We start from the raw sequence: 25,964 nt of genomic DNA, 5'->3' as shown, positions 1-25,964 counted from the left end.
GAGAAGTTACTTAACTCAAAGGTTGAGAGTCTTTGGAATTCTCTACCCCAGAAGGTTGTGGATGCGCCATCGTTGGATACTTTAAGGCTGGGCAAGAGAGATTTTTGGTGTCTTAGAAGTAAGGGATATGGAGAGCGAGGGGAAAATGGAGTTGAGGCCAAGATCAGCCATGATCGTATTGAATGGCGGAACAGACTCGACAGGCCATGTGGTCTACTCCTATTCCTTTTTTCTTGAGTTTTTGTGTTTACCCCTAGTTTGAATCCAGGAGCTGTTAAGGCAGAAAAATTGGGAATCTGTAATGTTGGCATATTTAGTATATCCAACAAGAAAGATGCAAGTACAATTACCATATTAGGATGCTCCTGTTTACTCATTCAGCCCCCATCTGACATTGGCAATTGCTGGTTTTATCCTCCTGGTTCAGAGATTGTATCTCTCCCAATGTCTGTATCATAACTTTCTGACAATTTTAGTCAGCTTGTGACTGGTGCTTGGTTTGGACTAGTTCCTTTCTTAGGAAGTCAAAAGTTTGTGACAGCTGCCTTTTTTTTTTAAATTTTAGTTTTGCCCCAATCAAATTTGCCAAATTTGCAGTTATGAATTAATTCTTGAACCTTTTTAATTAATTAACAAGTATGGTGTACAGCACCAATTTGATTAGTGGCCTTTTTTATAATGTGCAGGAAAAAACAAAAATCTAAACTCTACTCCTCTTAATTCAGTCACTTAATATAATTTGTTGTCTGCTTTCACTATCCTTTGCCCAGGGTAGACTGATCTGAAACAGCGGGTGGGATTTTCCCTTCCGTGCATAAGTACAGTGGCGGGTATTTTACCTGCCGGCCACAATGGAGGGTTTTCGTGCTGCATTGTCTGTTTCCTGCCTCGTTAGTTATACACCCACTGGAAACACACCAGATTGCGGGCAAGTGGCCTCTGATTCGCTTGCAGTGAGCTCACTGATTCCTCACTCAATGCTATATTTAAATGGCACCGTTGCACAGCTTTCTTGATGTCTGCAGCCCAGGATTGCTACAGATGAGAGAGATGGCCCCAAAAGGGAAGAAAACAGCTGCACCCAAATTCAGTGATGCCTCCCTGGATTGCCTTCTGAATGCAGTTGAGACTCGTCGCAATGTCCTCTACACCCATAATGGCCAGAGGTCCACTAACCTCAGCATTTCAGCTTGGGAGGTGGTGGCAGTGGTGGTCAGTGCCAATGCTGCACAGAAGAGGTCAGTCACCCAGTGCAGAAAGAGGATGAATGATCTCATCGGTACTGCCAGGGTAAATTTATAATTTCATCACTCAACTCACTCACTAGCCCATCAGACATTCCCTGGGATCTCAGATGCTGCCTGTTCAAGGGACATCACCACTCTTCCCCTCTCTCTCGCACCTTCAAAACTCCATCTGGGCTCATATCCTCTGGAGTTTACATCCTCATCCCGTCCATGGCTCCACTCACCACCCACACATGGCAGGCATCCTTGTCATCTGCGCTGGCATGTGTCCTGCTCTCTCACTCCATCTGTATTTATGCAGGACAGGCTTGCTCACAATTGAAGGGAGTGGTCTCAGACTGGGGTGTGGAGTGGCTGAAATCAAGGTCCTCACTCCCTATGAGAACCGAGCCATCAAACTGACCTTGAAGGACGTAGACAGTGCCTGCGATGATGGTGAGTTGCGTGGTGCACACCCAAGTGAGGAATCTGTACCAACTCATCCCTCGGACAACGATACTGAGAGTGCATTGTCTTGTTTTAGAGTCGCCTGCCATACATTAATTATCTCTACTTTCTTTCATAGGCACCCTGGAAAGTGCCTGAGGGGGAATCCACAAGCCAAGCACTCAGCCTCAGCCCCAACAACACCTCGGATGAGGAACACAAACAGAACACCATAGAAGACCCGTCACAGCGCTCACCCATACTCTCCAGCAGTGTGGAGACACGCACCTCTGTGGGACCTCGTTCTAGAGCAGCCTCAGTTACAATCTGGTGAGCACAGCACAGAATCTGGCCCACACCAAACGGAGGCAGGGACATCCAAGGTTGCCGGTACCTAGGACTGCTGGAGGCCAGGAATTTGTGGAGTCTGAGTCCGATGACTTGGTCCTCAATCAGTTGGTGGAGTTGCAGTGACAGTCATGAGAACATCAGGAAGGGATGTCAGCTGTATTCCTCAGACTTCAACTTACAATGGAGTCCTTCCGTGTTCAGCCTGAGGTTATAGCGCCGGCATGCCAACGCACTGAGGTTAACACTGGCAGGATGGCGTCCACTATGGATACCTTGGTCCAGGACATCAGCCCTGCACTGCATCAAGAGTTGCACATCATCACGGTAGGCTTGATGACATTCATCAGTGGCTGTGAGGGGTGGGGCCAGGGCAGCTCTATCTTACTCCAGCTGCCCTTTCTCCTCAAGAGTCAACCATGGCCCTCAGGCACCCATAGGGAGGAGGACCAGCTGCTGGACACCTTGGGGCCATGCACCAATCCCAATCTCCTCTTCCTGTGGCCCCATCACCTCTAGCTCTACAAGCTGAGGAACGTTCATCTGTCCTACAGCAGGGCACCCAAAACAGGCTGGGGCCTTCCAGGTCTCAACACTCCAGAGGATGTCCAACAAAGTCATCAAAGACAACAGGGCTTGGCAGTCAGCAGGCTGCCTCCACCTCCACTGTGCATGTCACGATGCACTTATGTAGCGGTAGGGTTAGGAAAGTTATAAAATATTAGGAGCACAGTGGTGGCACAGGTGTTCACCGCATGGAAATAATGTTCACGAATGTAAATAGAATCGCACTCATTTCACATTTCCTCTTGTATATGCCTCCTTTTTATGATGAGCTGTGTTGTCAATCAGGTGTGACATCATGGTCCCTCCTCTCCACATCACAGGTTTTGTTATCATTGGCCTCTTGTCTATGTAGTCAGCTTCCATTTCACCACAGTGCGTACCCGTTCTCGGATCATTCCCGACATCAGTGGTGCCTCGTCCTTAATGTAAAGTGTGCTGTGGAAAGATTCTTGTTCATATGCTTTGCAAGGTCATGTCATATTCATTCATTCTTGGCTGTGTAAGGTTGAGGTAGAGGTGTTCTCCCATCTCGTCTGCATCATTGAAAGATGAAAGTGTAGCATACAAGGAGAGATGTTTTGATGCATAGAGAAGGGTCATATATCCTGGAACTTCATGTACTCTGTCATCCAGCAGGGTTTCATGCTATGAGCCCACACTCTGGGCTCGTGTGTACTCCTGTCTGCCAAGTGTGTTTACAACTTTCCGAGTGTGCATCTGCTAAGCTCGCCAATAAGTGGGAGCACCTTGCCACCTCAATGTGCCGAAGCTGTGCTCATCAACCATATTGTTGTCCTGGCACTTGTACCTACAACCATGAGCCTTTCTCACCCTGTAGTTGTCTGTATTGCGGCCACAAGGCGCTCATCACAGTGTAGGGATGCAGAGCTGTGCATCCTCTCACCTATACACTGAGGTCAGTGATGCTAATTCCAAATGGTGATTTTGACAGGCAATGGAGCCTTTGAGCATGCTCTGGAAGCGCACATGGTAGCTTTAGACAATGCTGAGGGGAGCAATGGGATAAGAGCGAGGATGTACTGAAGCTGGTCTGCTCTTTTAGCAACGATGTGTGACCTTGAGGGCTTCGTGGTGTCTGAGCATTTTGGAGTTTGCAAGGGCAGGGCTGGCCATGAGGGCACACTGTGTTAAAGAGGAGCATTTCATGCCTGGCAGGCAAGTGTTTGGTCGTTGTCATCCTAAGGTAGTCCACATCCATAGAAAGGTGAGGATAAATGCAGGCCAGCCTCCCTAACTGAATGCTAGATGTCAATGTGATTGAGAAGATGACAGAGGACTCAGTCATCTTGATGGATTGACACCTATGAAATGCCCTTGGCTGCCTTGGTCCAAGTGTCAGCTGTCAGTTTCACCATTGAGGTGACGCAGAATACTTTGTCCAGTTGTTGGAGATGGATCTCCTTGAGGAGCGTTGTCAGACTGAAGGCATACAGCTATGAGCTCACTGAGGATAGTGGAACAGCTCCTGCCTCTCGTACGTTGCTGTAGCAACTGGGATGCTGGAGAGGCGCTTGACGAAGCAGTACCTTCTGACATCTGATGCCATTACGCCCTCCTCCAGTTAGCACCTCATCTTGGCAAGGGCGCATGCTTCCAAAGCTGCTTCATCCTTCAAGGGATCGGGACAATGTGAGCCTGATGTGTAACTATTCACTCGTATAGAAGTGGATGGTTGAAATGAGAGCAATAGCAACACTGGTGTTCATGTTGGCCCATGATGGGGGGACACTTATCCAAGAGAAAACTCACTGCAGCTCCTCATCCTCTTAGAGGAATCTGGTGGCTGAGGGCCTCGCGTGCATGCCTGCCTTGTCTTTCCCCTGCAGCCTATGCTTCCTCAACCTCATTGCATTCGCTGTCCTCATCAGAGGAGACCTGCAGCTTCATGTTGGCATCTGACAAGTCCCCTGCCCTTTGCAGCACCAGGTTGTGAAGCATGCAGCAGGCCACGATCTCCTGAGAGTCCCTCTGGGGCATGTACTGGAGTGCTCCACCATATCTGTCCAGGCATCAGAATCGCATCTTAAGATGTCTATGGTGTGCTTTACCAATGTTTGACATGAGCTTCGCTGTACCTTCTCTCTACAGGATTCTGTGGCTGCTGCACGGGCGTCATCAGCCGCATCCTTTACGGGTACCCTTTGTCACCAAGGAGCCAAACCTAGATCCTTTGTGAGCCCTCTAAGATGTCAAGGTCTGGTGCAAGCCTGCAGGATTTGTTTGTTATGGTCACAGTCCAGCTGAACATTAAAGGAATGGAAGCCTTTCTTGTTAATGTATTGGAGTGCCTGTAGCCAGGGAGCTTTTATAGCCACGTGAGTGCAGTCGCTGGTACCCTACCCCTGTGGGAATTTGAAATTGCAGCAAAGTCCAGTGCTCTAGAGTCCTGGCTTGCTTGATCTTTGTCAAAATTCATGCTTGCTTGATCTTTGTCAAAATTCATGCAATTGTGGGTCTTGGAAAAAAGGGTATGTGTTACTTCCTATATGCACTTGTGTGGAATCTTACGCGAGGTCCCCAGTGGAGCTCTGGAAAGAGCCACCTGTGTAGAAGTTAAGAGTGATGGTGACTTTGAGCCACTGGCAGTGGATGTCCTCCCAGTCCCCATGGCATCAACTTCTGCAGATTGTGGTAGATGTCTGGCACCAGATCCATGGACATGCAGAGGCGTTGGTGACGCACTCTCTCTCTCTCTCTGCAGAAAAGGCATGCGGTTCTGTACATCCTTGGTCTTGCGAGCTGCCTACGCATGAGGTTTCTGCGAGTTTTGTCCTCTGTGTACGGAGGGGGCCCTGCTGCTCCTTGCTCATCAGGGTGAAGCTGCTCCCTTTGGTGAGGCTGGCGCCTCTTTCGCAATCTCCCCCTCCTCTCCTACTTGTATGCAATTATGCAGGTAGCAATAAATCCAGCCTCCATCTTCCTGAAGGTTGTCTTTCCACAGCATCAACGAGAAACAGACATGAGTCAGCATTGGCATCCAAAGGTCTTATTTTTGTTGTTGACTCATTGGTGAATGTGAGTTCAAGGGCTTGGTTCCAGTGTTGGCAACTATTTGTCCCTCTCTTCCTCCACCCCTCTCCCTTCACATGACCAACTGCTATGAGATTGCTTCGGCCAGGCACTTGGATGTGCTGCTTTCAGCTCAGGCATTGGGATCCTCATTCACTGCACTCTAATACTACACTCTTTAGAATATATAAGAGGGAAAATGTTTAGTCAAGAGCTGAGATTATTTGAGGGGAGGCATCTGTTCTGTGAACATGCTAGTGCCACAATTCTAACGCTCATCTGAAGCTTGTCCAGTTGGCCAATTGTTCAGGATTTCCACGCTGTGAACAAGGGGTTAATACAAAGATAAAAACAAAAAGCTAAAAGCTACTGCGGATGCTGGAAATCCAAAACAAAAACAGAATTACCTGGAAAATCTCAGCAAGTCTGGCAGCATCGGTGGAGAAGAAAGCAGTTGACGTTTCGAGTCCGCATGACCCTTCGGCAGAACTGTTCTGCCGAAGGGTCATGAGGACTCGAAACGTCAACTGCCTTCTTCTCCACCGATGCTGCCAGACCTGCTGAGTTTTTCCAGGTAATTCTGTTTTTGGTTAATACAAAGAGATTGATTAGTGCCACTTTTCAGGATTAGTCTTGTATGAATGCACTTGCTTGTTTCACTCTCCTGATTCCCTGCATTGTCATTGAAAGGCTTCTAATATGTTTCGGCTGTGAATTTCTCATCATTTGGGAATGCACAGTTCACTTGAGTGCCCCTTTAATTAGCCACCCAAGTGTAGTGCACCGGTTTCCAATCAGCCCTTAGAGCCCTCACCAGCAGAGTATCTCCTCATTTTAATTTTGCACCACCGCTGTAGGTTGGAAGTGGGTGGTGCTGAGGTCTCACTAACTCCCTGTGAGTCTGGAAATCCATGGAGGAGCTTAATATTCAGGTTTCCCTCCCTGCAAGACCTCTGGATTTTGCTCCTGTATTCCTTGATCTCATGATTGTAGTGGATATTCCTTTGTTACCCTCTGAATATTTTTGAGATAGATGAGCTGATGCCCTGTCTGGACCTCGCCCCTCTATCTTGAGGCCACTTGCACAGTGAAATATGTACAGCACCTGCCCCCACCCCTTTGCCCCGGAATACCTCTTCCCCAAATATAGGCTGCAATGCCTCCCTTGACTGTGACTGTGCCATCTGCAGTCCAGCATGATGTTAAAATCCACCCCCTCCCAGACTGATGGACGTGAGGTTATGACCACGCCCTGCGCACAACATGCTGGGCTCGACTGACATTCCCTCCCCCTGTCTGGACTGGGACAAGGACAGTCTTTGCAAGCTCAACAATATAAACTGAAGCGCTTCTTCAGTCAGTGATCCTCCCATTCTGGCCCCAACTCACTTATGTCCTTCTGTAACAAACTCTTCCCCTCTCCTGGCGCAGAGGATGCTTCCCTGCACACTGCCCCCCCCCCCCCCCACCTCCCAAAGCTATCTCCCTCTTATCGCTGGTCTGGTAGGTAGGGACAAGCCTGTGACACACCCCTGAAAGTGATGTCGTGCTGACTGCAAAGCCTGGCTCTGAGCCGAGTTGCCGCAAGCACTGCATGATGCAAGGTAAGAGAATGAACCTTAAAGTCACCAGCAAAGTGCAGGTCGCCAGGTGCATGTCACTTATATACCATTGTGAAGCACGTTGGTTTAGTTGGATGCCAACGTGCCCTCTTGATCCAGCAAGGGGAGGGGTGATTCTGGTGGCAGCCCTTATAATGAAATGCAAATATATTAAAAAGATATATTCCTCATGTGCCACGGCTGGAAACACAGCCCACCACTGAGGGCTGGAGTGGACGATCGCAAACTGGTTTTACGACAACGGAACACCATGATGCCTGCTGCAGGAGGGAGTAGAAAATCCCAGCCAGTGTCTTGTGCCTGTGTTATTTCACAGTCCCTGTCAGCTTAAGTTGTATTTGACTGGCAACCAGGTTACTGCTGCCCTGCCTCACGTTCCTGGTGCATTGCTCTACCTTCCAAGATAGCATCCTCTGCCACAGCAGTTGAGGACTTGGTAATTTTGGATTGAGTGGGGTGAGGGGGGGTGTTGGGTTGTGGTTTTATTTTCCTAGAAATACAATCAGTTTGTATCCAGTTATTGCGCAGATGACAACATTTTATTGTTCCTCTATAACCAAAAGCATTTGAGTAGCTCAAGGATATCAATCCAGTTCATGACTTCCATATATGACATTCCTGTGGTTGGATTGGGAGTATCTTATAGGGCTTTTAACTTGTGCCTGCCTGAATTCCAATAATCAAGTATGCATATAGCTTCTCGTCTGTTTTGTCATTTAATGTCTTCAAACATTTAAAGGGAAAGCTATGAAGTCAAAACTTAATTGACAACTAACCTGTGCTGTTATAAATGTCTCCTTTTCCTTCAGTTCTGCGCTGAGTGTGATACAGATGAGTAAGCTCAACATGAAAGCAACCGAATCCAAGTTAAAAACATTGAAAGCTCTTGAAATCCTTCAACTAGACAAAAAGGGACGAGTTCGGCTCTGCATGCAACATCCTAAATGCTGAGTGTCTTCTACCAGAGCAGACTCTCCCACTTGGACCTTGTATAAATTTAAGAGGGCAGTAACCCCCTTTCTGTAACTCTGTCCGGTTCAGAGGTCTCCAAGCTTTAAGATGTAAGATCAAAGATCTTTGGACCAGTGAATTTAAAACTGGGGAGGACGCAATCTGGAAACCGCAGCTGTTGAGATGTTTTAACATCAGAAGTCAAGCATCAAGGTTTAGCTGCTTTCAGTTGAATGACCTCCCTACTGTCCATCGCTCAACTATTAATACAGAGACAGTGTTGGTACAGGTGACTGGTTCCCAAGATTCACCTTAATCAGCAGCAGAATCATGCGCCATATTTTCTTGTCTTTTCAGTGCTGTTGGTTCCTGGAATTTAGATTGTTTACAATAGGGAGTGTGACTGATGGAGGGAGATAGGTGAAGTTGCCACCTGTCATGTCAAATCACCTAGAAAAATGTAAAGCGAGTTGCAGTACAAAGTGGTGGGATGTGGGTTTGCACCTGTAAATTATTCCATTGTCCACTCCATCCAAACTCAGACATGGTTGATCTAGACCATGGGAAGATGCTGCGTACAGTGCCTCTACACGGACCACAGAAACTGTTTCCCTTTGAGCAGCTGTTGTTCACCTTGTAATGGTCAGCTCCATAGTATTTGTAGAGCCCTTTCAGAAAGTTCTATCCTTGTCATTGGAAATAACTTTTAAAAAAATTTTAAAACTCATTAGATGCAACAGTTGTACCAATTGTCATCTTTTGGTAATTTAGGTGTGTGGAGAGATTATATAATATTTTAAATTTGTCACTTCCTAGTTCATCAAATCCCATGCACAATCTAATTTATGCTTCCATTGTTCTTTGTCTGGTCTGGACTGAGCTGAAGAAAATGTGAAATTTGGCAAAAGTGAAGTACAATCAGTTTCTGAAGCTTCTTAAATTGTATATTTGATTTTCCTGAAACCAACAGAGGAGATGAATGCAAGATTTGCTTAATGTTTACTTTTTGATTGTCTTTCAAGGTGAACAAATTCTTTGGACTATACTGATTTTGGTTTTTTTTGTATAATTGCATGGATATATGAGGTAACAATGTTCTAGCATTTCATGCATGAAAGGGTATTTTGTGGCTAGTTTGTTAGATCTTGTCAATTTTTGATGTTGAATAAAGTGAAATGAGGTTGTAATGGGTTTTCTTCCTTGCTTATGTGGCCTTGGTTAGGGATGACTGCACTGGGGAATTGAACATTCTCCTCTTTGAATTTGGCTGCATTGTTTGTACAGTCCCGAGTTGAATTAATTATAGAGCAGTGGTAATGGAAAATCCCATGCTGACCCAATTTTAGACCAAGTTTATTTTTAGCCCCTAGTGAAGTGGGGGAAGAGCAACAGTGAGGAATACAGTGATGGGATGTGGGTTTACAGCCACAATTCAGTATAGAGATAATTTCCCATCTTGTACTGGTAAATATTGGTGAGATGGTGCTATGCAGAGTTACAGCATTTCCTTGATGGAATCAGTTGCTGCACATTCCACTGAAACCCCATATTTCACTTTACCACCTTGTTTTTCACATCAGTATTATTTGATTGTCTATTAAACTGTGCGTACTTATTCTCCATTCTTCTGTCCCCTCATCAGTGGTTTCTGCAGTCTGTAGCATCATTTTATGTATTGTACAGATGAACATCCAGATTACTACAGTTAAATGTTGATGGAGGGAAGGATGTGGGTTGCATTCCCATACATCCAACATAAATGAAATGCCCAAAGGACTGACTAGTCCACATTATACACCTTAATTTTTTAAAAGACTAACTTGCTGACCAGAGGATGTAAGTTTTATGTGGAATAGCTTGATCTCAAATTCACAAAATGCCTTTTTGAAATGTAGGGTCACTCCAGTGAAATTCATGCCCCAGCTCCCAAAACCATTAGCAGGATAACTCCCAACATCTTTTAACTGCATCTTGGAAAGATAGTGTGCGATATAGTAATAAGAAAATAACCAATTGGAAAACCGACTAGAAGTAAAGATGAGCCAATGAAAAGGAAGAAACAACATAAGAACAGCATTAGCCCATTCAGCCCCTCAAGTCTGTTCTGTTTGTTTACATCATGATTGCTCTGCCTTTACTGCATTTACCTGCCTTAATGTCCTGGGGGTGGGGGGGATTCCAGAGTGCCACCCTTCTTTGTGTCATTGGGTAAATTAGGGGTGGGGGGTAAAGGAAAAAGCTCTTATTGTTTTCACCCTAATGTATGTTGTATTGTTCTGGATTCCCCATCAGAGGAAAGTTCCTCTACCCCATCGAATCCCTTTTATCATCTTAACGACCTCTGTTACATCAGTTTTCATTTGCAACAAAAATGACGACATGCAGTTATCTACATTGCTGATTTCTGATCGAGTTTCACTAACCTATGATGCCATTCATAATCTGGACCAAGCATCATGTTTAAACAATCATATTTGTTTTATTATGCTTGGTGATAATTGAACTTTTTGTAATAGAATTTTGGGGATACAGTATCCTTGGATTATGAGGTGTGCTATATATTTTCTTGAGCTGCAATTCCTTTGCTTGTGGAATTTAACATCAAGTGCTGGTTTATTCCAAGATGATGACCCTGCCAAAACAAATCACAGGTGAAATATTGCAGTAAACTAATTCCTGGAGATCGTGGTTGGTACTTGCCCTTTTAATCAATTCCATTATGATACACTGTGGAACTGGTGTGTTTGACAATGTCCAGGTGTCATGTACCCTCGTGTTAACTCTGTTTTTCCTTCCTCCACCCACTCATTTGTAAGTTTGATTATTTAATTTCCAGCGTACTAATAACTGTTTATCAAAATACTTTGTTGTAGATATTTTCCTTAAAATTTAAAAACACTACTAAATATGTGTGGGCTATTGTGTGTTGCTGTATGGTATGACTGCAGTTACACTGTGTAAAGCACAATGGAACTTTCCCTGTCACTGATGCTATGTTTGGTGGATAACTGCCATGTGTGCAGACTTTTTAAACCTGCAAAGAGCTACTGTGCTATGGGTGTAAAAGCTCATTTTTCTGTAACGGCAGTAAGTGAGTTGAAGGTGTTCCACTGGATGACAAATTTGCATTTTGACATGTGCGGACACCTTCACCTGCTAATGGAAGCCAAGAAAATAAAGAATAGAGATAGAGGCAATGCACACCATTCCATGAAACAACTTGTTGCTTCTTGGCTTGTGTGTCTTTTTGGCAGAAAGCCATACCTGTGAGGCTGGTTCCAGTTTGCTCTCTGGATCTGATTTCTATTGGAACTCTCCTCGCTAAGGCTACCTGAAGACATAAGAAATAAACAGCAGTTGATAAGGTTGCACACTAGAAGTTACACCGCTCCTGGGCTTGTGCACAGTTCAAATTGCACATGGCTGCTGATGAGGGGTGATCTCAATTGAATTTGATCAATGATCTACCTTTGCACTGAACTAGAATAGTTTTAAAGCAAAATACATTCACTGAGCATTTGATTCCACTTAATGTAGTGATGAAGGCTACAAAGTGTAATATTCTGGAGGGGTGTTATTAAATCCAAGTTCACAACTCATTAAACCTTCAGAGAAGAGTGAGGATTAGGTCAGCTATTAATAGTGATAAATGATTCTGCATTTTAAATTCCTTCACTAGTCATAGATGTCAGAGGCAATGGCCAGTATTTGTTGTCTTTAACTTGAGTTGGCTTGCTAGGCCTTTTCAGAGGGCAGTCAAGAGTCCACATTGCTGTGGGTCTGGAGTCACATGTAGGTCAGGCTTGCGGGGGGCGCTGGTGGTAACATTGTAGATTTCATTCCCTAAAGGGTATTAGTAACCAAATGGGTTTTCTGACAATCTGATAGTTGTATGGTCACCATTACTGATACTAGCTTTCCCAGCTTTTTTGTTAACTGAATTTAAATTTCCCAGCTGCTGTGGTGGGATTTGAACTTATCTCCAGATAATTAGTACAGGCCTCTGGATTGCTAGTCCAGTAACATGACCAATATGCTGGCATTCCAAGTATTTATCATGCTTGATTTGTGGTAGCTGCTATATATAAATACAAATTAGCTACCAGCAATGAATTTTTAAATCCTTTAACTATCCTGCCATGAAATGGATTTATGTTCATGTTATATCATGTATCTCTGTTTACAGATCCAGTAATGTATTCAGTTGACTATTTTTGAATATTAAAAAATAACTAATGTTGGAAAATAATTGTGTTTATGACTGGAATCTCCCAATTCTTGTATTAATTTCTTACTTGCAGGAGCAACTGAAACACCAGTTTCTGATGTTCTGCTGTCCGGGTCTCCCTTCGATTCTCCCTGTACAGTTGCAATATTGGTTTGCTTTCCATTGCATTCTTCTTTCTGTGAAACACTATTAGTAACACATGATCTTATAAACATCCAATGTATGTACTGGATACCATATTTAGACATAGATTTGAAACTGAAATAAATCCAAATGTTGATTATATATTTACATAATTAATCCGGAGCTTGATGTAAAGCCAGAAACAGGGTTAACATTAATGTGACTAAGTAGTGTGTGCTAATCCCTATTTCACACCTATTGCTCACTGACTCCCTAAAACTTCACATTCTACCTCTGCAATCTTTTCTATCGCTACATTCTATCATGCACCCTCTGCGGTTTTGACTCCAATGTCCATCCGTCTACCCAATATCAGTGTCTGCGTCTTCAGTTATCATGCCCCAAAATCCTGGAATGCTCAAACTTGATATACATTACAGTTGTATTGTCAACTGAAAATGTTATAATTTTACTGCACCAACTTTTATGACATTACAGACCTGAATGCAAGTATGACTGTCAACTTGTTAATTCAAATTAAACCACTGCTGCAGTTCTATAAGTTATAATGGTTGGATATTAGACTCATGTAGAACCAGCCTGAGCATGAACCTCTGTCTCAGGAACAATAAAGACTACTGTCAGGGCGTATCTTGTTTTACACTTTTCTCCACTGATGTAAAGGAAAACTGGCATACAAAGATGACCATCATTGTAACGTCTCTGATGATGCTTCTGTTCCTATAGAATGAACTCCTTGCTTCAGCCTGGAAATGAGGATAATTAGCAATTTGCATGTCTCATTAATGAATGCATCTGTAGCAGCTGCACAAACCTTAAGGCCTCTCCTTCATGTACATTGTTTCTACTTGTCCATAGCTTGGTTATTTTTCCCTTCGACTGATCTTGCAATTCCAATATCTCCTCTAGAACACTATCCAGTGTAGAATGAGCTCTAAGGAAAAGCACAACTTTTACTTAAGATTATTTATTGCTATTAACTTTCAGTGTTACTTGATTGGGATAATCCCATCAGTTTTAATTCTCAAAATTAAAATGAATTGTAATTGTAATTCAATTCAGCCACACCGATGGGTTGAAAATCTGCCAAGTATGACTAGCTTTAAGTGGAATGGAATTGGGCAAACCTCCAGCTCCCACTGTGATTTGACAAAGTGCAGACTTGTCAGAGATACCACAAGGATCGCTGATATGGAAATTGGAAAATACAGACTTGTGCAATATTGGGCACCGATAATGTTAATGCAGATTGCTGGGGCAGAACAGATGGGAGATTTTACTCTGGTCTGACCCATAATGTAATGAATTGGTAGTGAGGAATGCTGATACCTTACTGGGTACAAGATGTCCTGTATACTACATTTCTATAAAAACAAAAAGCTACTGCGGATGCTGGAAATCCAAAACAAAACAAAAACAGAATTACCTGGAAAAACTCAGCAAGTCTGGCAGCATCGGCGGAGAAGAAATCAGTTAACGTTTCGAGCCTTCATGGCCCTTCGGCAGAACTGCAGCATAGTTTCAACAGGGGAGAAATATAAATTGGTTTAAGGTGGGTGGGGAGGGGGGGGGGAAGAGACACATTGAGGGTGTGGTGTGAGCAGATAATCAAAAGATGTCACAGACAAAAGGGTCAAAGAGGTGTTGAAGGTGGTGGTCTTTGTCTGAGAAAAGTGCTAATTCTCAGACAAAGAGACAATGTGTCTCTTCCCCCCCCCACCACCCACCTTAAACCAATTTATATTTCTCCCCTGTTGAAACTATGCTGCAGTTCTGCCGAAGGGCCATGAAGGCTCGAAACGTTAACTGATTTCTTCTCCGCCGATGCTGCCAGACTTGCTGGGTTTTTCCAGGTAATTCTGTTTTTGTTTTGTACTACATTTCTATGCCTTGCCTTCACTCAGTCACCAGAAATGTAGTTCTAAGCAAAGGACTCTGCCTTACAACTGGAGAGACTTCTTTTGGGACTAAATTAACTGCAGAAGAGTCCTTTTTTAATTAAAAAAAAAAGCAAAGTGAATCTTAGGAATCAAATAGGCCTTTGGTAAGGTGATCTGGTCTGGAGGGTGGGGAAAAACTGCAACAGAGATTTTAAAAAGAGCAAAGCCAGCAAAAGTACTTGCATGTTGGCAAGACTAATTTTTTTCTCAGTCATGCCAAAGTTGCAAAGAAGCTGAATTCCAGGTGGGTGGGTGAATTTACCAACCCAAATCAGGCTACATGAGATTATATACTGAACAACATTACATGTCAATATATGGTCACTGAGGTTCAGGAGTGACTTGCAGATAGAACCACGAGCCGTTTTCTTTGGCCATTATCTGTTAGTGACATTCTCATCAGACTAGGAAGATTTCCAATGTTCACTAATAACATTAAAATGGTAAAGTTTAAAAAGAAAATTCTTGTTCTATTAGTGGAATCATTAAAGTCCTAATGCAAATATCATTTACTGCCAGTTGAACACACGGTGGGATTTTTTGTTCCTGCCGAAGTCCTTAGAACTAAGAATGGCTCGCTGCATTTTACGGCCATAAAGATCCGGCCATGGGATATTGGTTTGTTTTGTTTCTCTACCTCTCAGTCTCTTCCATGGATTTCTGCATGCTGCACCTTTCCCAGTCACTGGGATGTTCCAACAAGCCTCGGTTTGCTTCCTGCTGCCTCTCTGGTACAATCTGGTCCTCTCTCTGACCTTCTGCAGACTCCTGAACGATCTTTCCTGGCGTTATTCCCTCTGGCATTGGATTCACCTTTTCTTCTGCAAACAAGCCTGGTTTTAGAGCCTTGCATGTTCCGATGAGCGGACAATTGTTTACATATTAAAAATTAGGACTAGGTAGGAAACACTTGCTTTTAACTCTTACACATCTTGTTCCATTTACAAATTATAAAAGGAATTATTTAAAAATTACAAATGTTTGAAACTGAAGATCAAATATACATGGAAATACACTGCAGGTCCATCAGCATTGGCAGGGAGCACAACTTGCATTTCTATAGTGCATTTAACATGGTTTACTATCCTCAAGAGTTTCAGGGAGGGGGGGGGGGGGGGGGGGAGGGTGGGTGGGGGCAGGAGGTGGCAGTACCAGAAACCAAGCAGGAAACTGGGAGAAGAGTGGGAAGGTAACTGAAGACTGATGGGGTGGTAATTGGCTGGGTTGGATTTGTCCTTTTTATGCCTTGTCCACAAAACGCAGGACAAATCCAACCTGGGCAATTACCGCCCCATCAGTCTACTCTCCATCATCAGTAAAGTGATGGAATGGGTCATCAACAGTGCTATCAAGTGGCACTTGCTTAGCAATAACCTGCTCACTGACGCCCAGTTTGGGTTCCACCAGGGCCACCCAGCTCCTGACCTCATTACAGCCTTGGTTCAAACATGGACAAAAGAGCTGAACTCCCAAGGTGCAGTGAGAGTGACTGCCCTTGACATCAAGGCAGCATTTGACCGAGTGTGGCATCAAGGAGCCCTAGCAAAACTAGAGTCAATGGGTATCAGGGGGAAAACCCAGCAGTGGTTGGAGTTATACTTAGAACAAAGGAAGATGGCTGTGGTTGCTGGAGTTCGGGTCATCTCAGTTCCAGGACGTCACTGCAGGAGTTCCTCAGGGTAGTGTCCTAGGCCCAACCATCTTCAGCTGCTTCATCAATGGCCTTCCTTCCATCATAAGGTCAGAAGTGGGGATGTTTGCTGATGATTGCACAATGTTCAGCACCATTCGCGACTCCTCAAATACTGAAGCAGTCCATATCCAAATGCAGCAAGACCTGGACAATATCCAGGCTTGACTGACAAGTGGTAAGTAACATTTGTGCTACAGAAGTGCCAGGCAATGACCATCTCCAACAAGAGAGAATCTAACTGTCGCCCCTTGACATTCAATGGCATTGGCATTGCCATCGCTGAAACCCCACTCTCAACATCATGGGGGTTACCACTGACCAGAAACAGAACTGGGCTAGCCATATAAATACTGTGACTACAAGAGCAGGTCAGGGGCTAGGAATCCTGCGGAGAGTAACTCACCTGACTCTCCAAAGCCTGTCCACCATCTACAATGCATAGGCCAGGAGTGTGTGGAATACTATCCACTTGCCTGGATGAGTGCAGCTCCAACAACACTTGAGAAGCTTGATACCATCCAGGACAAAGCCACCTGCTTGACTGGCACCCCATCCACAATCCTAATTTGAACCATTCTGTTCACCTTTCACCTCTGTCCTCGCTGACCTTTGCTAGCTCCTGAACAAAAACAGAATTACCTGGAAAAACTCAGCAGGTCTGGCAGCATCGGCGGAGAAGAAAAGAGTTGACGTTTCGAGTCCTCATGACCCTTCAACAGAAGCTCCTGGTTCAGCAAAGCCTGAATTTTAAAATTTTAATCTTTTGTTTTTAAATCCTTTCATGGCCTCACTCATTCCTGTGTCTGTAGCTTCCACCAGCCCTACAATCCATCATGATCTCTGCGTTCCTACAACTCTGGCCTTTTGTGCATTCCCCTATCTTCTTCACCCCACCACTGGTGGTGTAAGTAGGCCTGGGTTTTAGTATAACTCAACCATTTTTAGATTAATTTCATGTTATGGTCATTGTAATAAGCTAACAAGGTCAAAACAGCATTTTGTGCTAACTGACATAAAAAGCCATTTTGCGTTCTGTACCTTATAATCACTCATGTATTAATTAAGAGCTATTACATAATTAGGAACCATCCAAAAACAGATAATTGACCAAATAGTATGCCTCAATTAAGTTACAATTGAAGAAATAGTAATTAATCAAGTAGTTATGTTAAAGCTGGATTTAAAACCTTAAGTTTAAACACTATTTTGATATGTCTGCTTTGGATGAGTATCAATCAGATATGTTGTGCTAAGCTCAGCAAAAGCCATAACCAAATGGACAATAGACTAGGGGTCACTGTTTAAAAATAAGGGGTCGCCCATTTAAAACAGAGATGAGGTGAAATCTTTTCACTTAGAGGGTCATGAGTCTTTGGAACTCTCTTCCTGAAAAGGTAGTGGAAGCAGAGTCTTTGAATATTTTTAAGGCAGAGGTGGACAGATTCTTGGTAAGCAAGGGTGTGATAGGTTATCAGGGTTAGGTGGGATGCCGATTTCAGGTTGCTATCAGATCAGCCATGACCTTTATTAAATGGCGGAGCAGTCTCGAGGGGCTGAATGGCCTACTCCTGCTCCTTGTTCGTATTTTCGAAGTCAACAACAAATGATACTGCAAAAGAAACATCATCCTTTCAAGAGATGATATACGTAGGTAGTAAAACTCCAAAAAAACAAACCAACAATTAAATTAACCAATTATGAAACTACACAGACATGGTCTGAGATGAGGTATTAATAATTTAGGGCATAAAAGTAAAGGCTTTGAATGACATTTTTGCTAGCTAGTCACATACTGAATGCACCCAACGCAGAATTTGAAAGAACTGCTGTCAATGAAGGAACAGGAGGATAGGCTTACTCTTCAGCACCCTGATCACTCGTTTGAAGTTGTAAAGTCTATTTCGTGCTGTTAAGTATACTTTTTCCTTTTCAAAATAAACTTTCTCTTTTAATTTGCTACTCAAGAGTCCATCTTTCCTTATGGCTATGTCTTGTTCAAACCAAATGATTTATTGGATTTTGTTGGGTTAAATTTGAAGTCAGATAATTGCATAATTAAGGATTAAATTAAAGTAATCTGTACATTTAAAACCTACACTGGGTGTGCCTTCAACCATCTAGCCACCAAGCTAGGGAATTCCATCCCTAAGCCTCTTTGCCTCTCTACCTTTCCCTCCTCCTTAAAACCTACTGCTTTGAAGAAGCTTTTAGTCACACTTCCTAATTACCTCCTTCTTCTTGGTATCCATTTTTGAATGTGGGTCCATTTGAAGCACCTTTTTCTACATTAAATGCACCATATAAATGCGATGTTGGGTGAGTGGTGGACAGGAGTTCTGTCCTACTGCACCTCCACAGGCAGATTGGTGCAGTGGAATATCCCAATATCTTTACCATCCTTAGACTGTGTCGCTAATTAGCAGTTTTTATTAGCATTAAGTCATGAGTTTGACCAAATGAAATAATGTTTTACCTCCTCAAAGAACACCACTGGCTGACAGCTAAAGAAGCACTCCCATAGAACCATAGAAAAGTTACAGTGCAGAAAGAGGCCATTCAGCCCATCGTGTCTGCACCGACCAAAAAGAGAAAAAAGAAACTAGCCGCTCATTTTAATCCCACTTTCCAGCAACTGGTCCGTAGCCTTGCAGGTTACAGCACTTCAGATGCAGATCCAGGTACCTTTTTAAATGAGTTGAGCGTTTCAGCCTCAACCACCAACTTAGGCAGTGAATTCCAGACGCCCACCACCCTCTGGGTGAAAAGGTTTTTCCTCATGTCCCCTCTAATCCTTCTACCACTCACCTTAAATCTATGCCCCCTGGTAATTTACCCCTCAGCTAGGGGAAACAAGTCTTTCCTGTCTACCCTATCTAGGCCCTTCATAATTTTGTACACTTCAATTAGGTCACCTCTTAGCCTCCCCTGTTCTAAGGAAATCAACCCTAGCCTGTCCAATCTCTCCTCATCGCTGCAATTTTCAAACCCTGACAACATTCTTGTAAATCTCCTCTGTACCCTCTCCAGAGCAATTGTGTCCTTCCTGTAATGTGGTGACCAGAACTGTACACAAAATTCCAGCTCTGGCCTAACTAGCATTTTATACAGTTCCATCATTATATCCCTGCTTTTGTATTCAATACCTCGCCCAATGAAGGAAAGCATTCCATATGCTTTCTTTACCACCTTATCCACCTGTCCTGCCATCTTCAGGGACCTGTGGACATGCACTCCAAGGCCTCTCACTTCCTCAACCCCTCTCAATAACTTCCCGTTTATTGAGTATTCCCTTGCTTTGTTTGCCCTCCCCATATGCATTACCTCACACTTTTCCAGATTGAATTCTATTTGCTACTTCTCCACCCACTCATCCAAATCATTGATATCACTCTGGAGTCGATAGCTATCCTCTTCACTATCAACCACACAGCCAATTTTTGTGTCATTTGCAAATTTTCCAATCTTGCATCCCACATTTAAGTCGAAATCATTCATCATTGAACCAATTTTGGTTCCAACCTGCCACCTTCCCCTGTACTCCATGAGATCTCACTTTCTTGATCAGTCTGCCACGTGGGATCTTGTCAAATGCCTTACTAAAATCCATGTAGACAACATCCACTGCACTACCCTCATCAATCCTCCTTGTTACTTCCTCAAAAAATTCTCTTAAGTTACTAAGACACCATCTTCCCCTAACAAAACTCTGCTGACTATCCCTGATCAATCTGTGCCTTTCTAAGTGACAGTTTATCCTGTCTCTCAAAATTGTTTACAATAATTTGCCCACCACTGAAGTCAGACTGACTGGCCTTTAATTTTCTGACCTATCCCTTGCACCCTTTTTGAATAATGGTACAATGTTTGCAGACCTCCAATCCTCCCTCGCCTGTATCTAGTGAGGATTGGAAAATGATCCTCAGAGCATCCACTATTTCCTCCCTGGCTACCTTCAACATCCTGGAATACAACCCATCTGGCCGTGGCGATCTATCCACCTTCAAGGATGCCAGTCTCTAGTACGTCCACTCTCACTATGCTTATTGTGTCTAATATTTCACACTCCTCTTTAACCAGAATGTCTGCATCATCCCTCTCCTTCAGGAAGATAGAAACAAAGTACTCATTGAGAACCCTACCCACATCCTGCATCAACCCACAAGTTACCATGTACATCTCTGATAGGCCCTACCTTTTGAGATGGGACCTCCCATTGCCACGTGACCTCAAAAAAATCTCATGCACTTGTCTGAAATCCCATAGTCCCTATAGGAACGCACTTCACACCCTACAAACTTACAACAGTGCCACCCCTCGATGGCACACCTCCTGGTTGACTGCAAACATCACCAACCACAACCTGGTAACTGACCTGAATGATGAAGTTCAAGATTTCAACCTTCCACAGAAAATCTGGACAACTCTCAACTGCTTGAGGATGGGCCAGGGAAGATGTGGCCACTCGCTGCACATGAGGAACAGCTCGAATTGTGACAGTCACCATCCAAGTCAGACCATCGCCCACAGAGGAGAGTGCGAGAGGAGGACCCCAAGCCAGGCAGTCAGCAGTGCCTTTCAGCCATAGTGCACTGAAGGGCTGGATACTGTGTAGACCCTCAAAAGGGCGAGCGGCTGACGGTCCTTCAGCAGCTCCCACTGCTGCTGGCGACCTCCAGGCTGGTTATTCTGGCCGGTGAATTCAACTGCATCATCGATGCGGCTGGACAATCCAGCGGGACCGACAGCAGATTGGACGCTACTTCTAGATCCCTGATGGAAACAGTTAAGGATGCCAAGCTGCATGATGTTTTCAGCAACGCTGCAGATGGAGCGCAGCGTAGATACACCTGGTCACGGCCAGACGGGTCCATCCGCTCCAGGATAGACTTCCTGTTTGTGTCCCGTGCGTTCACAGTCAGATCCACCGACGTCAAGCCGGTGTTCTTCTCTGACCACTGCCTCCTACTGGCCGACTGTCACTTACAGGAAGACCAGAGGGTTGGCAGGGGGACATGGAAGCTGAACGTGCAACTGCTGACCCCAGAGAACATTGAGGAACTCAAGAGGGATTACAAAGGTTGGAGAACCGTGAAACCCCTCTTTGAGTCCCTGACACACTGGTGGGAAGCGATCAAGGAGAACATCAAGAAATTTTTCATCCTCAAAGGCATCCAGAAAGCTAGAAAGGAACAGGGGAAAATGTCCCGACTCCAGAAAAACATGCAGAACCTGTTCCGGCTGCTGTCACTGGGGGTCGATGTCAAGGAGGAACTCCAAGAGGTGAAGACCCAGCAAGCCTCGTTCTTTGCCTTGGAGGCCTCCAAGATCATGTTCTGGTCCAGAGTCCGCTCCGTGGAGCAGGATGAGACGTGTTCACGTTTCTTCTTCCAAAAGGTACACAGAGAGCGCTCTGTGATCAGCAGCCTGAAGGAAGAAGATGGCTCAGTAAAGTCATCGCAGTCTGACATTTTGAAGGTCAGCAAACCCTTTTATGCTGGATTGTATGATGTGAAGCCCACAGATAGCACGGCCTCCCAGTCCTTCCTGTCCTCTATCATGGACGTCTAAGACGACAGTACAGGAAGAGTCTGGACAAACCGCTACCTCCTGACGAACTGACTAAGGCCCTTGAGACTCTTCTGTAAGACTCCCAGAAGCGACGGTTTACTGGCTGAGTTGTGTTCGGCTCTGTGGGACTGGATCGGCCCAGACCTGCTAGAAGTGTATGAGAGTATGCTTCTGGCCGGCAGCATGTCAGAATCCATGAGGAAAGGCATCATCACCCTCATCTACAAGTGCAAGGGGGAACCGAGTGTTGCAGACTGGCACATTCCAAGGTCCAGTACTATGTGCTGAGGGACGCACTAAAGCCTGAGGCAGCCGCCGCAAAGGCGCAATGGGGAAAGGTCGCTGTCTAAGACCTTTCAGCCATAGTGCACCGAGGGGCTGGACATTCTATAGATCCCCTTGTGCTGTATGACTCACAATGAATGTATGCAGTGAATACAAAATGTATCATAATTGTATTGAAGCACCTCAGAGTGCAACATGATCTATGTCGCTAACTCCAATACCATTGCACTGTCTGTCTTTAATGACCATGTTGAAATGTCTGCAATGTTCACTGATTGTATTGAAGTACCTCATGATCTTTGTGGAAAACTTGAAACTGATTGCACTTTTTGTGCTGCCATTTAGAAATGTTTTGTAATGTTCTTTCAGATACTTTATGAATAAACTGTATTTTTCTAAAAAAAAATAGACCCCTCGGGCTGCTCTACAGGCTGTTTCCAGGGACACACACCGAGACAAACATCAATAGCAGCTGGAAGATCATCAACTTGGTTGTGCATTGCTACAATCTCCATATTCCTGTCGTTGATGTGCTCACCTTCCTCGCCAGGTATGTTGACAAGGTTGGGAACTGCACCGAGGTCAAAGATGCCTTCAGGATTTGGACCAGCGAACGCCAGATCAGGGTCACACTCAAGATGGATGGAAAAGGGATCAGTCCTCCGTCCTCCTTCCAGCTTCACTGTCGGGGGAAGCTGTGGCTACCTTATCTACACTGGGCAGCCCAAGGTTTGACGCTCATGTGGCAAATCTGGTCATGTGGCGGCCAACCGCAGCGCCGTCTTCTGCAAGAATTGCAAGCAGGAAGGGCACCAGACAAAGGACTGCAGACAGACTAAGTGCTGCAAACTGTGTGGCGAGGCAGGCCACCTCTACAAGACCTACCCCAAGCGCTGCCTCACTTATGCACAGGTGGCCAAAACCAACAAGGGTCAAGCAGATGAAATGGTGAGTGTCACTACTGCCAAGGACAGTTGCAAACCTCCACCCATCAAGGCCTCCAGCGAGCAAAATGGGACAAAGGAGGACACAGGGAGAGACAAGAGCAAGGAAAAAATTGAGGCAGCAGACAACCAAACAACTGCACTGCCCCGCCGAACCTCCCACTCCTCAGCAGATCGAATCAATAGCAGGCAAGCAACTGGGAGAGTAGCAGCTGGTGAAGAGGACCAAAAAGAAGAAGGGGCTAATAAGGGATCAAGCCACTTTGCAGATGAGCGGCAAGAGGCGTCTCCCATCCGACACAGATGACAAGGGCCACTGCTCTTCGGTCGAAGAAGTGCAAGGGTGGCACCTACAGAAGAAGCGGAAAAGCTCTAGGGAATTGGAGGACAAGACACCCGGGCTCCAGGACATTGGAGACAATGAGGAGACCAGCGCACCCCAACTATGCCCACAACCCGAAGAGGCCAGCGCACACCAGCCCCAGGAATCTGGGAGCAGTGAAGCTCCGGGAAGCCGGGAACAGCAACGCCCCCAGAGGAGGAGAAGATTGGAGAAGCTTCTCCAACAGAGAACATTTCAAATCCCGTTCTTTGCATCTCCAATGGGGTGGTTCAGGACAGTTTCCTCAGCCCATCCAAAGTGAGGCAATTTGGTATGCAGGAGCAGACCAAAGGTCTGGAACTCTCAAAGACAACAGGTTTGGTAAGAGACTAAATGCTTTAAAATGGGTGTAAAGATTGTATCCATAAATATGCGTAGCATTAAATCTACTACGCGATGTGTTGCGACTTTGGACAACCTTGCCAAGGTCAAAGCTGACCTGTTGTTTCTGCAGGAGTGTGCGATACCGCACCTCAGCTCCTACAGGCAATGGTCACGATGGTGGTCCCATGGGCCATCGATCTAGTCGGGAGGAAACGACTCTCGTTCCTCCGGCCTGGGTATTCTGCTGGGGGGAGGCAACTTCACCGTCTCCGAGGTTAAGGAGGTGGTGGGTGGGCGCCTCCTCGTAGCAAACGTAATGTACAAGAATGCTCCACTCCGGTTAATTAACGTGTACGCCCCGGCACAAAATGGCGAGCGGCTGGAGGTCTTTCAGCAGCTCCCACTGCTGCTGGCGACCTCCAGGTCGGTCATTCTGGGTGGTGACTTCAACTGCATCATCGATGTGGCTGGACGATCCGGCAGGGCCGACAGCAGATTGGACGCTACATCCAGATACCTGATGGAAACAGTTAAGGATGCCAAGCTGCACGATGTCTTCAGCAACCCTGCTGACGGAGCACAGCGTAGATACACCTGGTCGCGGCCAGATGGGTCCATCCGTTCCAGGATAGGCTTCCTGTTTGTGTCCCGTGCGTTCGCAGTCAGATCCACCGACATCAAGCTGGTGTTCTTCGCTGACCACTGCCTCCTACTGGCTGACTGTCACTTAGAAGAAGACCAGAGAATGGGCAGGGGGGCATGGAAGTTGAACGTGCAACTGCTGACCCCAGAGAACATTGAGGAACTAAAGAGGGATTACAAAGGTTGGAGAACCATGAAACCCCTCTTTGAGTCCCTGACACACTGGTGGGAAGCGATCAAGGGAAACATCAAGAGGTTTTTCATCTTCAAAGGCACCCAGAAAGCTAGAAAGGAACAGAGGGAAATGTCCCGACTCCAGAAAAACATGCAGAACCTGCTGTGGCTGCAGTCGATGGGGGTCAATGTCAAGGAGGAACTCCAAGAGGTGAAGAGCCAGCAAGCCTCATTCTTTGCCTCTGAGACCTCCAAGATCATCTTCCGTTCCAGAGTCCGCTCCATGGAGCAGGATGAGACGTGCTCACGTTTCTTCTTCCAAAAGGTTTCTTCTTCCATCCGCCGTTGCTGCCAGACCTGCTAAGTTTTCCCAAGTAATTCTGTTTTACTATTCTTTAATTAACTGATAGACAAACCACTCAGACTGTGTTCTCTTCCTCCAGCTCTCTACAAGAGAGAGAAGGAACACTCATCAATGACAGAGAGCAGCTGCTAAAAGCAACACCCAATGTCTGCTTCCTGCTCAGAAGAGAACACTATAAATCCTCCTCATGGTTTGTGAGACCAAACACTTTAGAAACACATTTCTCAAGAAAAAAACTATAGAAATGATCCCTAAGAGTATAGTCTTAACTACTAAATTCCACGATATGGCTTCACAATGCAAGAGATACACATCACAGTGCATGTGTGGTAAGCATGGCCACACTTTATCTAAAATGTTTTCAATGGATAAAGTTACAATAACAATGAATATACCAAAGAATTAACATTTTGAAGCACGAAACACAGAAGAGAAACAATCTAACAATATTCAAATTAATGATTACATTTTCGTCCGTTAGTCCAATCAGAACTAAGGATATGAGTGAGGCGGTGCTGCATTTCTGCAGTTTGCCACTCCTATTGGTTGTGAAGTTCTCCGTTACCACCGCATAGCCCGAGGTTACTCGTCGATCAGGGTCACACCTGAACAATGGGGCGGGAGCCAGGACAGAAATCAACAGCTCCACTAGTGACTTGAGGTTACAGAGGTTAAAGAGGTTACATCTTGTAAAAGTGTAACCTGGATTGGACCGGGGCATGCGTTAGAAACTGGAAGGAGCGAGTGGCTATGGTGAAAAGGAAACTGGGCATGTGGGAGCGACGCTCCCTCTCCATGGCGGGTAAGAACCTGGTCATCAGGTGTGAGGTACTCTCGCTGTTGCTGTACGTGGCGCAGGTCTGGCCCATTCCACACTCCTGCGCGATGGCGATCACTCGAGCCATCTTCCGCTTTATCTGGAGGTCGAAAATGGATCGTGTCTGCAGGGACGCGATGTACAAGCCTCTAGATAAAGGGGGAAAAAACGTGCCCAACATCGCCCTCATACTGATGGCCACCTTTGTGTGTGGCTGCATCAAGCGGTGCGTAGACCCTCAGTACGCAAACACCAAGTGTCACTACGT

At 45.2% G+C, this 25,964-nt stretch overlaps 2 protein-coding genes and 1 non-coding gene across 3 annotated transcripts in view; 1 reads left to right on the top strand and 2 right to left on the bottom strand.

Moving 5' to 3' along the window:
- Window positions 1-12,440, top strand: part of ska2 (spindle and kinetochore associated complex subunit 2) — a 58,689-nt gene extending 46,249 nt beyond the window's left edge. The window contains 4 exon segments of the mRNA XM_078548214.1: window positions 1,549-1,666; window positions 1,668-1,682; window positions 1,813-2,003; window positions 8,050-12,440. Coding sequence (XP_078404340.1) covers window positions 1,549-1,666; window positions 1,668-1,682; window positions 1,813-2,003; window positions 8,050-8,191 — 466 coding nt within the window. The 3' untranslated portion in view covers window positions 8,192-12,440.
- The window catches only part of LOC144684270 (uncharacterized), a 54,366-nt gene continuing 39,206 nt past the window's right edge, over window positions 10,805-25,964 (bottom strand). The window contains exons 4-8 of the mRNA XM_078547904.1: window positions 15,141-15,324; window positions 13,378-13,497; window positions 12,487-12,605; window positions 11,456-11,522; window positions 10,805-10,823 (exon numbers count right to left, since the gene is read on the bottom strand). Of these exons, the coding sequence (XP_078404030.1) occupies window positions 10,805-10,823; window positions 11,456-11,522; window positions 12,487-12,605; window positions 13,378-13,497; window positions 15,141-15,324 (509 nt within the window). The remainder of the gene's footprint in view (window positions 10,824-11,455; window positions 11,523-12,486; window positions 12,606-13,377; window positions 13,498-15,140; window positions 15,325-25,964) is intronic.
- LOC144685148 (small nucleolar RNA U3) lies at window positions 24,930-25,146 on the bottom strand. Its single transcript, XR_013577652.1, has one exon. It is a non-coding gene; the product is annotated as a small nucleolar RNA U3 (small nucleolar RNA).

The sequence above is a fragment of the Cetorhinus maximus genome, chromosome 9 (assembly GCF_964194155.1).
Source record: "Cetorhinus maximus chromosome 9, sCetMax3.hap1.1, whole genome shotgun sequence".
NCBI lineage: Eukaryota > Metazoa > Chordata > Chondrichthyes > Lamniformes > Cetorhinidae > Cetorhinus > Cetorhinus maximus.
This window is presented reverse-complemented; position numbering and strand designations above follow the sequence as displayed.